Below are 13,905 nucleotides of genomic sequence, written 5' to 3' on the forward strand. Positions count from 1 at the left end.
ACCGGTTCCAGGTCCCCATTGACCTGTTGTTTCAGTATTTTGCTTGACCTCTTAACTTGGGTATCCCTGTCTTCCTCCCCCAGGTGATGTCCTGAGGAGACGTATTGCTACCCCGGAAGAAGTTCGTCTTCCCCTCCAACATGGGTAAATGCTCTAATTTGTTACATTCCTTGACCTTTGACACATTTAATGAATGATTCTAGGAAGAAGGGCAGGGAGCTCTCATCTGAGATGGGGGAGGAATGGACTAGACAAGAATGGGTTAAAGGATAGTTATCTGCAATGATGATGTTTCTGGGCACAGGATGCTTAGGCGTTCTTTCTTCCTTTGTCGTGGTCTTCCTTCCCTCACGCATTCTTTCCTCATTTTGTGGCCACTTAGTTTTTTCCTCGAGGGGTAGTGCTGTTATCTTTTCCAAATTCAGCTGGTGGGTCTGGGGTTCAGGTGTCCAAATGAGTTAATTTGTCCTATTATGTTTGGAGAAGGAAGAGCAGTGAATGGGGAGTGGCTTCATCCCCATGAATTGGGATTTTTTTTTTTTTTTAATGTACTCTAAGGGCAGGAACAGTCTGTGACCAGAATGAACAAGCCAGCTAACACCAAGGGCTTTGTAGGAATAACTGCCTTCCTGATCTTCCCCACCCCCACCCCTCTAGGCTACTTGTGGTCACCAAGTCTGAGTTCTGCTTTAAGTTTTGAGAGAAAGATAAGGCTTAGTCTTAGAATAATCTGTTGCTCAGAACACAGAGTTCCTTACTAAACCCTGGCCTCTACGGAGTCATTTCATGGAGTCAGCAGTGAGTTTATTCCTCTGCTTGCCTCCCTGTCCTCTGTCATTTCTGCCTTTATTCTCTTAGGTCTGTATTCTCTTTGCTGGAAGCCCAGTAATCTGTCCCGAATGGCATTAGGGAGGGGTTTCTGACTGCTCCCCTCACTGACTTTGTGCGGGACGGGTGGAGGTCTGTCTGGGCTTGTGCAGTGTGGCGTGTTGCTTTCCGCTGAGGCACTGAGGGGCTTGAGGCTCAGGCCTGCTTTCTGGCCAAGCTTGTATCTCAGAATGGGCCTCTGCATCTACCTGCAGTTCTAGTGAGACAGGTGCGGGGAGGGCCATCTGCTTAGTGGGGTTGGCTTCTGGGTGGCTTAAGCGTGGGTAGGGGTGTGACCTGGCGGCAGGGCCCGTGTGCTTCTCTGGCAGATGGCGGAGAGAGGTGCGCATCAAGAAGGGCAGCCACCGGTGGCAGGGGGAGACCTGGTACTACGGCCCTTGTGGGAAGAGGATGAAACAGTTCCCGGAAGTGATCAAGGTAACGGGGTGCCCGTGGGCTCGCGTAGGAAAGCGTAGGCTCCTCTTTCAGGCCCCGTGGCAGCAGGCTGGCATTGTCTGCTCTGGGGCTTGTTCTGCTTGTGTTGCTGGCCAAAGGGCATGGTAGGACTGTAACTTCACTGACGCCACTTTACCTCCTCCTCGTAGTACCTGAGCCGCAACGTGGTACACAACGTCCGTCGGGAGCACTTCAGCTTCAGTCCCCGTATGCCTGTCGGTGATTTCTTTGAAGAGAGAGACACACCAGAGGTGCACACCCAAGGGTTAAATGTACTTTTGTAAATATGAGGAGGAGCTGGTGGACAAGCTGCAGCTTCCTCACGGGGTTTGGAGATTCTCCGGCATCAAATGGTTCAGAGGTTCTGGTGGCTTGCACGAACTTTGGTTGTAACAATCTCTTCCTTCTTACCTCAGGGCTTGCAGTGGGTACAGCTCTCAGCTGAGGAGATCCCATCCAGGATTCAGGCAATCACTGGGAAACGGGGCCGACCTCGGAACACTGAGAAGGCCAAGACCAAGGAAGCCCCGAAGGTGAAACGGGGCCGAGGTCGGCCACCCAAGGTCAAAGGCGCTGAGCTGCTGAGCAAGACAGACACCCGCCTGCTGAGGAGACTGGAGGCCCAAGGTGCCCTGCTGTTTTTTAACTTGCGGGTTCTGCTCACTCTCTGAGGTATCTGAAATGGTGATGAATTGGTTCATGCCTGGGTTTCCCAGGAGTGTGACTGACATCTGGATGGAATGAATCTGAATTACCTTCCCCTCTCTGGAAAGCAGCATCAGGGTCCTAGCACTTTTATGGTATTTTTTTTTTTTTAAACAACCAGTTCCTTTCTTGAGTTTCTCTTTAGTGGAGCCTTGTGTAGGGAGGTGGGGGTGGTATCCCAGGAATAATTATGAAAGGAGAGAGCGTTCATGCCCTTTCTGACCGTCTTTAGCTTCTTACCCGTCTTACTGGTCTGGCTTGTCTTGTGTAAACACTCATTGCCACCATCATAGAGGTTCAGAATTCACATCTGAATCCAAAAGATAATTGGTACTGTTTTAGTGGGATGGACAGGTAGGAAGTGTCTATAATTTTTCAGTACATATTGCACTTACCCTTATATAGTATGAAGAAGGTGAAAGAATTTGGAATTAAGTATCTCCTATTCAGAATTCCAGCTCTGCCAGATTCTGACTGTATGACCTGGAGCAAGTCACTTATATTTTGAAAGCCTCATAGTGGTTCGTCTGCAGATAGTATCTATCTAAACTTACGGGCTTGCTGCACAGATGTGGTGGTGGTAGTATTTCTGTGCCAGAATAGGATAGGTACTACCGCATCAAAAACGTCAGTCCTAAAACACTGTTGTCTGCAGAATCACACCTCAACATCATCTTCCAAAGGAGAAGAAATTCAGATATTTTAATGGAGCAAGACATAGGAGCTGAACATAGGCAATAACTATGTCAGACTTGATAGGGTTCTACTAAAGTGTCCATTATCTGGGCCCTTCCTTTCTGGCACATTCCTGCTTAATTGGTGCTTCCAACTCAAGACCACCTGCTTTCTCTGGCAGTTTTCTGTTTCCTTTCTTAGTTCTAAAATCACCCTGTCAGGCAGCCTGGGAGAGGGACAGTCTCTAAGGCTGCTCTGCTGTTCTGGCCTTCAGGACCCTTTCTGAAGCAGTCTAAGTTTCAGAGGCTGGTGCTTCTGGGCATGAGATGCCATTTGTGTTACCTCCATAGGAGGTTCCTCTCATACATTTTTTTCTCCCAGTGTTTTATGTATACTTAAAAAAAAAAAAAAAAGGCATCTGGTTTCTTCAGGGAGTTATTTGGAGGCCAACTTTGTGAAAGGCATGTGCTGGTCTGGATGCTGGAGACTGGTCTGCCTGCCTCACTCTTCATTTTTCTTTTTGCTCTCACAGAAACACTGAATGAGGAGGATAAAGCAAAGATGTGTAAAATCAAGAAGAAGATAAAGCAGAAGGTGCAGCGGGGAGAGTGTCAGACTACAAACCAAGGGCAGGTGAGGGACATCAGAGAGATTCCACAGTAGGTTAGCTTCCCCTACAGCTACTCTGCAGTCTTTTCCATCTCCCACGCCTGCCACCTGCCAGTTAGAGAATTTGGCTTGTTCAAAAATAATGTGGGCATCTCCAGGGTGAAAGAATTGATCCATTGCCAACCCCTCAACCCATGTCTCAGCTCTTCTCCTCAGCATCCTTGTTTGTTTTTGAATCCTAGCCCAAGCAGTGATGCTTTCAGAGTTTGAGGAGAAATGACTTCCTTTATGGTTTACAGGCCAAAAACAAGAGGAAACAAGAGACCAAGAGCTTAAAGCAGAAGGAAGCCAAGAAGAAATCCAAGGTAGGTACTTATATGCACAGGCATAACTTGGAAGTCACCAAACTGATTTTGCAAGACATGTGAGTTGGTCATGTTTTATAGTCATGTTTCTGGGTGTAAGGTGGGGAGGATGGGGACCAGGGAAGGGTGGTGATTTGAGTCTTCACGGCACTCCTGATTTCTCTCCCCCTTGGGTGGACAGGCTGAGAAGGAGAAGGTGAAAACAAAGCAGGAAAAACTGAAGGACAGAGTCAAGAAGGAGAAGAAGGAGAAGGTGAAGACGAAGGAGAAGGAGGCGGCGGCCAAGACCACGCCGGCGGGGAAAGCAGATAAAGTGCTGGCCACCCAGCGGCGCTTGGAGGAGCGGCAGAGGCAGCAGATGATCTTGGAGGAGATGAAGAGGCCCACGGAGGACATGTGTCTGCCTGACCACCAGGTAGTGAGGGGCGAGCAGGTCCTGGAGGGCCATCCGGGAAGACACTTGTGTTCAAGGAGGAGCCTCCTAGACGCCCAGGCTGTTGCCGTCCCACGTGTTTGACGGAACACCCGCCCCTTTCATCCCTACAGCCGCTGCCTGACTTCTCCCGCATCCCGGGTCTGCTCCTGCCGAGCGGGGCCTTCTCAGACTGCCTGACCATCGTGGAGTTCCTGCACAGCTTCGGCAAGGTGCTGGGCTTTGACCCCGCCAAAGATGTCCCTAGTCTGGGGGTCCTGCAGGAGGGGCTCCTCTGTCAAGGCAGCAGCTCGGGCGAGGTGCAGGACCTCCTGGTGCGACTCCTGAAGGCTGCGCTCTGCGACCCTGGCCTGCCCTGCTACTGCCAGGTGAGGCCCTATCCTGGTGCCCGAGGGCTGGGGTCCGTGCTTTCCTCAGTTTTGCGTTCTCTGAGTTGAGCACATGAACGCCCCTCCCAGAGTGATCCGGACAAGCAAAGGGAGACACACACATGGCCCCCAAAGAGAGTGGTTTGACTTAACAGTTCTTTGACTTCACAATGGTTCGAGAGTGATAGGCCTTCAGTAGAGGTACTAAGGTTTTGATTTTGATCTTTGCCTGGACTGGAGAAATGCGACAGTGCACTCTCAGTGCTGGGCAGCGAGTCAGCCATGCGTGTCACTTTTGCAGCCATTCTGTTCCTTACTTTCAATACAGTATGCAGTAGATTGTGTGACACAGTCAGCATTTTATTATTAAGTGGATTTGTGTTAAACGATGATTTTGCCTTCCTCTAGGCTAATTTAAATGTTCTGAGTGTGTTTAAAGTAGCGTTGGCTAAGCTGTCATGTTCTGTAGATTAGGTGTATTAAATGCGTTTTCAACTTACAGTCTTTTCAATTTATGATGGATTTTTTGGGACATGACCCCATCATCAATTGAGGAAGATCTGTATGCTACACGCTCTGCCTTGTAATGTACTGCCTCCTTTCTTAGGTCCCTTCTCGCTGCCTTGTGATTTTAGGTCCTGAGTCTCCATCACCATCTCCAGGGCCAAGTGGAGGGAGAGCTGTAGTTTTCCCTGGTTTTGTTTCCTCTGTTTTTTATTTTTCTTTCTGATCTCCCTCTGCTTATTTTATTCATTTTCCTTTAATACACTTTTCTTTTGTCCCTGTCCTTTTTCTTCTCTCATCTTATCCTACCAGCTTTCCTTCTTAACTTTTTCTATCTTAACCCCATAGTTCTCTCCTACTATATTTTCGTGCTCCAGATTGACTTGAGTTGTTCCTCTTTCTCTCTTAACTCCTATTATGTTCTCCTCCAAACAGTCCTTAAAGATCTTGGGGGAGAAGGTGTCCGAGATCCCACTAACAAGAGACAATGTATCTGAGATCCTGCGCTGCTTCCTCATGGCATATGGAGTGGAGCCAGCCCTCTGTGACAGCCTGCGCACCCAGCCTTTTCAAGCCCAGCCACCCCAACAGAAGGCTGCTGTCCTGGCCTTCCTTGTGCATGAGCTCAATGGCTCCACCCTCATCATCAAGTGAGTGGCTGGGGTGGGGATGGTTATCATGTGCCTTGGTCAGACTGGGGTAGGGGAGGGCTTTACCATCTAGAAATCTTGGGTGATGTGTGTCTACAGCCATGCTCTGGGCATGCTGGTGTGACCTGGACCGGATCTCACTCTCCTTCCTGGGAGAGCGTGAGCCTCACTCTGCCGCTCACCCAGGCTGGGCTCTAGGCTGAGACCCTCTCACCCTTGGACCCTGCTTCTATGTGTGTTGACACTTCTCCCTCGAGACACTGTCCCATTTCCCTGCAGCGAGATTGACAAGACTCTCGAGAGTATGTCCAGCTACAGGAAAAACAAGTGGATTGTTGAAGGCCGACTGCGGAGGTAAGGACAGGACAGAGGAGAGAAGGGGGAAGGGGTGAAGCATACCCAGGACTTCTGTTTGGAACTTGGTGTCCTTAGCCCCTCTCCTGGGGTTGAGACTGGTCCAGGGCCCAGGATGGATTGATTCAAGGTGTTCCTTTTGTGGCGGTATCATGTTCCTCACCACAGTTTCCCTTAACCTGTGTGTGTCAAGATTGAAAACTGCTCTGGCCAAGCGCACGGGGCGACCTGAGCTCGAGCTGCAGGGGCCAGAGGAAGGCCTGGGGCGCAGGCGCAGTCCTCGGGTCCTGGAGGAGACCAGCGGCGTGGAGGAGGACGGGGAGGAGGAGGCCGCAGCCGCTGTCCACGGCCGCAGGGCTCGGAGGGACGGAGAGGTACCAGCCCAGACCCGGGAAAGCGGGAGGTGGAGAACGCTATTTCTCTCTCTTGAATCTGATGATTCCCTTTTTCTCGGTGTCTACTTGTTTCTTCTCCAGGTTGATATCACAGCATCTAGCATCCCAGAGCTAGAGCGCCAGATAGAAAAACTGAGCAAGGTATTGTGCTTCAGCCTCCCAGGAGCTGGAGATCGGGGCTGGGTGGGAACTGGTTACCTTATGAGTTGGGCCTGGACGGTATCAATTTTATAGGGAAGCTGAGAGCCATGCCCTTCTCCAATGTACTGGACGAAGTCACCATTCTCACCCTGCAAGTGTGTTTTTCATTCATCTTCCTTTTCCACTGCCTACCCAGCGTCAGCTCTTCTTTAGAAAAAAGCTGCTTCACTCATCCCAGATGCTTCGAGCAGTCTCCTTGGGTCAGGACCGCTACAGACGCCGCTACTGGGTGTTGCCCTGTTTGACTGGTATCTTTGTGGAAGGAGCAGAGGGGAGCTTAGGTAGGTGTGTCGTAGGACCCTGGGTCGAGTCCTGGCTGACAAAGTTAAGCGATTCCTTTTCCTCTGCCTAGCATCTTGGGCGTTTCTGATTGTGTGACAGTCAGTTTAGCATGCTGTGGTTAAGAGCGCAGGCTCTGGAGTAAGACTGCCTACCTTCTGCTCTGCCATTTACCAGCTGTATGCTTCTGTTTTCATTTGTGAGATGGAATTAATAATACAATGTATATGTCATAGGGCTATTGAGGGGATTAAAGTAAGTTAATAGAATAATAACTTAGAATAATGTGTAACATAGCTGGTTCTCAATAAATATTAGCTTATGTTTATGCTGATGATAATTACTTGGGAACATAGTTTTTCCTTTGCAGATACAATGCTGGTTGCCCTATAAGCATTTTCCATTGCAGTCTCAAAAAGTGGGGGATTAAGTCCCAAGAGAAAGTATATGTCCTGTGTTTGTACACCCTCTTTCTTTCCCATTATATATCAGTGTGTGTCTTATGCTCTTCACTTTGCTTTACAGTTCCTGAGGATGTGATAAAGCAGGAAACTGACTCCTTAAAAGTGGCAACCCATTCAGCAACCAGCCCAGCCTCCTTCTCTCTGAAGAGGGAGTTAGCTGGCTCCAGCACCTCTGCCAGTTCTCCTGCCCGGGCTCGAGGCCGACCTCGGAAAACTAAGCCTGGCTCTATGCAACCTAGGCACTTGAAATCTCTTTCCAAGGGTCAAGGTTCAGAAGAGCCTCAGACCCAGCTTCAGCCTGAGATTCAGTCCCATCCTCAGCTTCAGGCTCATGCCCAGCCCCAGCTTCAGTCCCATCCTCACTCTCATAATGGGTTCCTGGAGCCAGAAGGCTCCCCATTGTCTCTGGGTCAGAGCCAGCATGACCTCAGCCAGTCAGCCTTCCTGTCTTGGCTGAGCCAGACTCAGAACCACGGCTCCCTGCTCAGCAGCTCAGTCCTCACGCCTGACAGCAGTCCCGGAAAACTGGACCCAGCCCCATCACATGCCCCAGAAGAGCCAGAACCTGACGAGACAGAAGCCAGCCCTGATTCTCAAACTCCCTGGTTTAATTTCTCAGCCCAGATGCCCTGCATTGCTGCCCCTACACCACCCCCTGCAGTTTCTGAGGACCAGCCCACTCTTTCCCCTCAGCTACCTGCTTCTTCCAAGCCAGTAAGTAGCCAGAATTCGTGGTATGCACTTATATTCATCTGGCCACAGGCTAGGTTGCCTGACTGTGGGCTGTTGCCACGGCTGGGGGGAAGGGATGAGGCCAGTGGGGTCCTGTCAACATGCAGACACCCCCATCCATCACCTTGTGTTTCATCTCATTCATAGGGGAGCAGAGCCAGTGCCGCCAGCTCCTGTTCTCCAGGGCCATTCTCTTCCACGCCTTTGCTGGGCATGGCTCCTAAAAGGCGAGCAGGAGATCCTGGAGAAACACCACACAGCCCTGCAGGGCAGGGACAGCCGAAGCGGAGAGGGAGGCCTCCCAGTAAGTTTTTCAAACAGATGGAGCAGCGCTACCTAACGCAGCTGACAGCCCAGCCTGTCCCGCCCGGTGAGTGAGCTCGGGACGGGATGGACTGAGGGTGCAGGCGGGAGTGGCATCAGATGTGGACCTTGTAGTTCCCATCGCCCACGTCACACAAGTGAACTGTGTTCACAGAGATGCGCTCCGGCTGGTGGTGGATCCGGGATCCTGAGACGCTGGATGCCACGCTTCAGGCCCTGCACCCCCGAGGCATCCGAGAGAAAGCGCTTCACAAACACCTGAGCAAACACAGGGACCTCCTGCAGGAAGTCTGCCTGCGGCCCGCAGCAGGTCAGGCCTGAGCGCAGGAGCCCAGGGCAGTTCTGAGCTGCTGCTGTGGGTAGTGAACAGCCTGACGGGGTTTTCTCTGCCTTCTGTCTTCTCAGACCCCATCTTTGAGCCCAGTCAGCTACCTGCCTGTGAAGAAGGGATCGTGAGCTGGACCCCCAAAGAGAAGACGTACGAGACAGACCTGGCCGTGCTTCAGTGGGTGGAGGAGCTGGAGCAGCGGGTGATCCTGTCTGACCTGCAGATTCGGGTACCCTGGGCTGACACTGGGTAGGGGGCTGCTGAGGAGAGGGTGTTCATCTCGTACACGCTGTTAGGAAAACTTGTGCTTCCCATTTTGCAAAGTGGTCTCCCATGACCCTAAATTGGTCACATCTTTTTCTGTGCTTAATGTCCTTCCTTTATAATGAGTTTTATTTCTTTCTCCCACCTGCAGGGCTGGACATGTCCCAGCCCAGACTCCACTCGTGAAGACTTGGCCTACTGTGAGCACCTAGCTGATTCCCAGGAGGACATCACCTGGCGGGGTCGGGGCAAGGAAGGTCTGGCACCCCAGCGCAAAACTACCAACCCCCTGGACCTGGCGGTGACGCGGCTTGCTGCCCTGGAGCAGAACGTGGAGCGGCGGTACCTGCGGGAGCCCCTGTGGCCCGCTCACGAGGTGGTGCTGGAGAAGGCCCTGCTCAGCACGCCCGGCAGTGCCCCGCAGAGCGCGCCCACGGAGATGTGAGTGCCTGCCCTCCAGTCCTGGGTCTTGGGGAGAAGGAATCGATTTAATAAATCCTGCTCCTCATCCCCAAATCACCCCTTTCTCCCATCAGATCATATGAGATCACCCCTCGAGTTCGGGCCTGGCGCCAAACGCTAGAGCGATGCCGGAGCGCGGCCCAGGTCTGTCTGTGCCTGGGCCAGCTGGAGAGGTCCATTGCCTGGGAGAAGTCCGTCAACAAAGTGGTAAGAAGCCTGGGGAGCTGAAGAGATGGCCCCTGGGATGGGTGGGGTGAGTGGCAGGCAGAGAGGTGTGAGGGCTCACCCTGACTCCTCACAACCCTGGTCCAGACCTGTCTAGTCTGCCGGAAGGGTGACAACGATGAGTTTCTTCTGCTTTGTGATGGATGTGATCGTGGCTGCCATATTTACTGCCTTCGGCCCAAGATGGAGGCTGTCCCAGAAGGAGACTGGTTCTGTGCTGTCTGTCTGGCCCAGGTACATCTTCTGCTCTCTCATTCCACTCCCAAGCAAAGCAGAGGTTTTCTTTCTCATCCCATTTACCACCAGTCTTAAAAATATCATTCTTACCATGCCTTCCATCTCTTCTGGGAAAAGGTTCCAGATGACGTGCTAGGAGACCTGGGTTCTGGTCCTTTTTTGCACAAGTCACTTAAATTCTACCACCTTACTTGCTTTCCTTATAAAATGGGAGTGATTATATTTTCCTTTTTCACGTAACCCGAAAGGGTGAGTAATAAATTCACTGACTTACGCATGAAAGTATTTTGAAACCTCAGTCACACTCAGACAGGTGGTGCTGTGCTAGGTCACTCGGCCCTGTCCGACTCTTTTGCAACCCTGTGGACTATAACCCGCCAGGCTCCTCTGTCCATGGGATTCTCCAGGCAAGAATACTGGAGCGGGTTGCCATGACCTCCTCCAGGGCATCCTCCTGACCCAGAGGTCAAACCCACGTCTCCTGCATTGGCAGGCGGGTTCTTTACCACCCGTGCCACTTGGGAGACCCCCAGACAAGTAGGGACTGTGACAAAAGTGGAGAGCAGAGTATGCATCTCTCGCTGTGGCTGACCTCACCTTTTTCTCATCCTCAGCAGGTGGAAGGAGAACTGACTCAGAAATCTGGTTTCCCAAAACGAGGCCAGAAGCGGAAAAGCAGTTATGTGCTGAACTTCCCAGACGGTGACAGCCGACGGCGCCGGCTGCTGCCAAGGGGCCGAGAGAGCCCAGCAGCGCCCCGGTGCTCAGAGGAAGGGCTGTCCCCCTCGAAGCGGCGGCGCGTCTCCATGCGGAACCATCACAGTGATCTCACGTTCTGCGAGTGAGTTGAGTGAATTCTGGAGACAACCAGCTCTACGTTTTCCAGAGTAGAGGGCTAGGATGGGTGTGTGTATCATCACTGTCTGTTTCATAATAGGATTATCTTGATGGAGATGGAGTCCCATGATGCAGCTTGGCCTTTCCTAGAGCCTGTGAACCCACGATTGGTGAGCGGGTACCGGCGTATCATCAAAAACCCTATGGATTTTTCCACCATGCGGGAGCGACTGCTCCGGGGAGGGTAAGCAGACATCATTGATGCTCCCGGCTTTTGTGTTACTGCCCCTGCTGGTGCCCCAGCTGACGGCTCTGTCCCCGCCCCTGCCCAGGTACGCCAGCTCGGAGGAGTTTGCCGCTGACGCGCTCCTGGTGTTTGACAACTGTCAGACTTTCAATGAGGACGACTCTGAAGTGGGCAGGGCTGGGCACACCATGCGCCGCTTCTTTGAGAGCCGCTGGGAGGAGTTTTATCAGGGAAAGCAGGCCAATCTGTGAGGCATGGGAGTGGGGAGTCACCTTGTGGCATTGCCCCCTGCCCTCCACACAAACCCTGCCGTTCTCACCTGCTGATGCTGCCCTGGGTCCAGACTCAGAGGGAGAACCCTGGTTCTTCACCTTGCCCTTGGCAGCGCCCTATGTCTTCTCATCCTTACACCCTCTCTCCCTCTCCTCCTCTTGTTCCTCAAGTAAGAGGGGCAGAGATGAGGTCCTTCTGGACTGAAAGCCAAAAAAGAAAGAAAAAATAATTTTTCCTTTCTGTTTTATTTCCTAATTAAATAAGAGGAGGAGGAAAGAAGCCCCTACTTCCTCCTCCCAGCTTCCTCACCTTCCCTGTACGTGCCCCAGCATTCTGGGGCTATTTAACAATAGCAATAGTTCTAGTGAATGTGTGAAACCGAGAAACACTCTGTACTGTGTGTGGACCCGCAGTGACGGCCAGTAAAGTGGACTTAACTCCCAAGCGTGTCGAGCCGGACACCGGGCCCTGAACATGCTGCTTCCATGCTCAGTCCCCCCTGCTTCTCTCTCTCTCTCAGCCCCCTCTCCCCTTCAGATCTGTCTCTCATCCAGTAATGTAAAACTATTGTGTACGGGTTCCTCCATCCTTTTCTCTTCCCCCAAATCTTTTTTCCCTTCAAAGGAAAAAGTTCAGAGGTCCCTGTCTTTCTCTCTGTCCTCATCTTCCTGCCAATAGCTAGCCCCTCGATAATGTTGGATACTCCTCAAATGCTGAGTTTCTAGCCTTTTCTGAAACTCAGTAAACTGGGGAGAGGGCCGGGAGGCACCCTGGACCTTCCAGCCTCCTTCCCCACCTCTTACCCAAACCTCCCTCTTGGGAACTCCTCAGGGACAACTACTGCTGAGTTTGGGCACACCCCAAGATGGGGGCCAGGTAGCAATCGACTGGCCTCAGAGAGAGAGAGAGAGGTGTGTGGGTGTGTGTGTGTGAGAGAGAGGATGTGATTGTGCCCCTGTTTTTTGGTGGCATCCATTCAGTTTTTTCCCAAGTATCTGTTTCCCATTGTTTCAAACCATTGAAACACCTTTCTCATTGTTTCAAACGATCACGTTGTCTTTGGGAAACCACAGGAACAGTTTTTCTGGGTCAAAGCTGTGTCTCTTCCCTCTCTCCCAGGCGTTTCTGTTCCAGCCTCTTCAAACTGTGCAATCTTCTAGCAGGAACACCCTCTCCTTTGAGCAGCGCTGAGTCCTAAGCCTTTGCAGGGAGGGGGCAGAACTGGATCTCTTCCTGATCCCATGCGCTTCTGTGGGTTTAGTTGTGCTTTCCTTCCGTAGCTACTTTATATCCTGGGGCCCCTTCCCCAGTAGCAGAGACCCCAGAGCACAAGTGAGTAGGGAGGAGATGCTCTGGGTCCACCACTGCCCGACATGTGAGAGGAAAGCTGCTAACTCCCAGCTATAGCCATGGGCCCCTGGCCCCCTGCCTTCCTGCTCAGCAGAGCCCCTCCCATCAGAGATTACGGGTACTTGCACTGGGGAGGTGGCTGCTGGCTGGCCCAAGCAGAGAGCTGAGGCATCCCAGAGATGTCCCACTGGTGGGAGAGGGGTGCCGGGCGAGGGGGAGCGTTCCTGTCCTTCGAGCAGCACTGACTAGCCACTGAAGGGGGTGGGGCGGTGTGGGTCCCGGGGCAGCCCCTTTCTTTCTTTATGCCCCTACTCCCCCATAGCCTATTTCTAAAGTCGCCTTTTCTGTCAGATAAACCTCAGAACTTTTAATTTTATTTGAGATTTTTTTTTTTTTTGCTTTTAAATAAGAGGTGGATTGAAGAATATTTGAATTGACTTTATATTATGCATAAATATTTATATTTTATCTAAATAACTGCTCTGTAACAAACTTTGTGTTAGTCAGGCATTTGGAACTGTTATAGTTGGGGGCTCTTCTTCCCCACGGCAGTTTTCCCCAGTATAAAATGTTCTAGATTAATTTTACCGTTGGAGGTTAGGTGGACGGGGGAGTGAAGTTTCAGTTGTTCCTGCTCTGCGTTCCTCTCCCAGCTCCATCTCTTTCCCTAGGGACCAGGCGCTCTGAAGGTGGGGTGGAGTCCTAGCCTCAGTTTGGAGTGGGGGTTGATGGGGGGTGGGGATAGGGCTGATCAAAGGGGCCATTTCTCACTTTCCTTTCCTCATCTTCACTGCCCCTGAGCTAGGTGGGTTTTCTCTCCTTGACAAGAGTGTTTGATAGGGAAGGCAAGTGTTAAAAGTAAATAAAACCCACCCCCGCCCCTTTGTTTCCCTTCCCCCATCAGTCTGGTAACAGGAAGAAACCACACCATCAACACCAACAAATCTCCACGTTCCTTTTACAACAGAAGGGACTTGACTTTTTATATAACCAAATGTGGTGTTTTAGTGACTTTTTGATAATGTACAGTTTTTTGTGAATTTAAATTTATTTCTTTCTATATTTTTAGGACCAATCTCATTTTTAATAAGGTAAAAAAAGGAAAAAAAGTCTAGAGATAAAAAAAAAAACTCCTGTTTTTGCCATGTGATGTTCCACAAGTGCAGCTGTAGAAAAGTGCTTGTCAGTTGAATAAAAACCACATTTGATAGAGACTCAAAAGACTCTGTGTATTTATCTTCCTTCAACATAGGTTCTTGTAATTGCCTAAAGGGGAAAACCGGGTGGTGTCAGGGTGAGTA

At 51.2% G+C, this 13,905-nt stretch overlaps 1 protein-coding gene across 5 annotated transcripts in view; it reads left to right on the forward strand.

Annotated features, from left to right (window-relative positions):
• Window positions 1-13,818, forward strand: part of BAZ2A (bromodomain adjacent to zinc finger domain 2A) — a 34,574-nt gene extending 20,756 nt beyond the window's left edge. For all 5 annotated transcript variants that reach the window (XM_061132004.1, XM_061132021.1, XM_061132028.1 and 2 more), the window contains 23 exons: window positions 84-144; window positions 1,197-1,305; window positions 1,473-1,574; window positions 1,740-1,950; window positions 3,236-3,336; window positions 3,612-3,677; window positions 3,859-4,092; window positions 4,224-4,478; window positions 5,418-5,632; window positions 5,912-5,986; window positions 6,180-6,360; window positions 6,463-6,522; window positions 6,719-6,863; window positions 7,387-8,039; window positions 8,205-8,427; window positions 8,536-8,691; window positions 8,787-8,938; window positions 9,125-9,414; window positions 9,510-9,642; window positions 9,748-9,894; window positions 10,512-10,738; window positions 10,835-10,978; window positions 11,067-13,818. In XM_061132004.1, coding sequence (XP_060987987.1) covers window positions 84-144; window positions 1,197-1,305; window positions 1,473-1,574; window positions 1,740-1,950; window positions 3,236-3,336; window positions 3,612-3,677; window positions 3,859-4,092; window positions 4,224-4,478; window positions 5,418-5,632; window positions 5,912-5,986; window positions 6,180-6,360; window positions 6,463-6,522; window positions 6,719-6,863; window positions 7,387-8,039; window positions 8,205-8,427; window positions 8,536-8,691; window positions 8,787-8,938; window positions 9,125-9,414; window positions 9,510-9,642; window positions 9,748-9,894; window positions 10,512-10,738; window positions 10,835-10,978; window positions 11,067-11,232 — 4,106 coding nt within the window. In that variant the 3' untranslated portion in view covers window positions 11,233-13,818. The remainder of the gene's footprint in view (window positions 1-83; window positions 145-1,196; window positions 1,306-1,472; window positions 1,575-1,739; window positions 1,951-3,235; window positions 3,337-3,611; window positions 3,678-3,858; window positions 4,093-4,223; window positions 4,479-5,417; window positions 5,633-5,911; window positions 5,987-6,179; window positions 6,361-6,462; window positions 6,523-6,718; window positions 6,864-7,386; window positions 8,040-8,204; window positions 8,428-8,535; window positions 8,692-8,786; window positions 8,939-9,124; window positions 9,415-9,509; window positions 9,643-9,747; window positions 9,895-10,511; window positions 10,739-10,834; window positions 10,979-11,066) is intronic.
• The last annotated feature ends 87 nt before the right edge of the window (window positions 13,819-13,905 follow it).

The sequence above is a fragment of the Dama dama genome, chromosome 3 (genome assembly GCF_033118175.1).
Source record: "Dama dama isolate Ldn47 chromosome 3, ASM3311817v1, whole genome shotgun sequence".
NCBI lineage: Eukaryota > Metazoa > Chordata > Mammalia > Artiodactyla > Cervidae > Dama > Dama dama.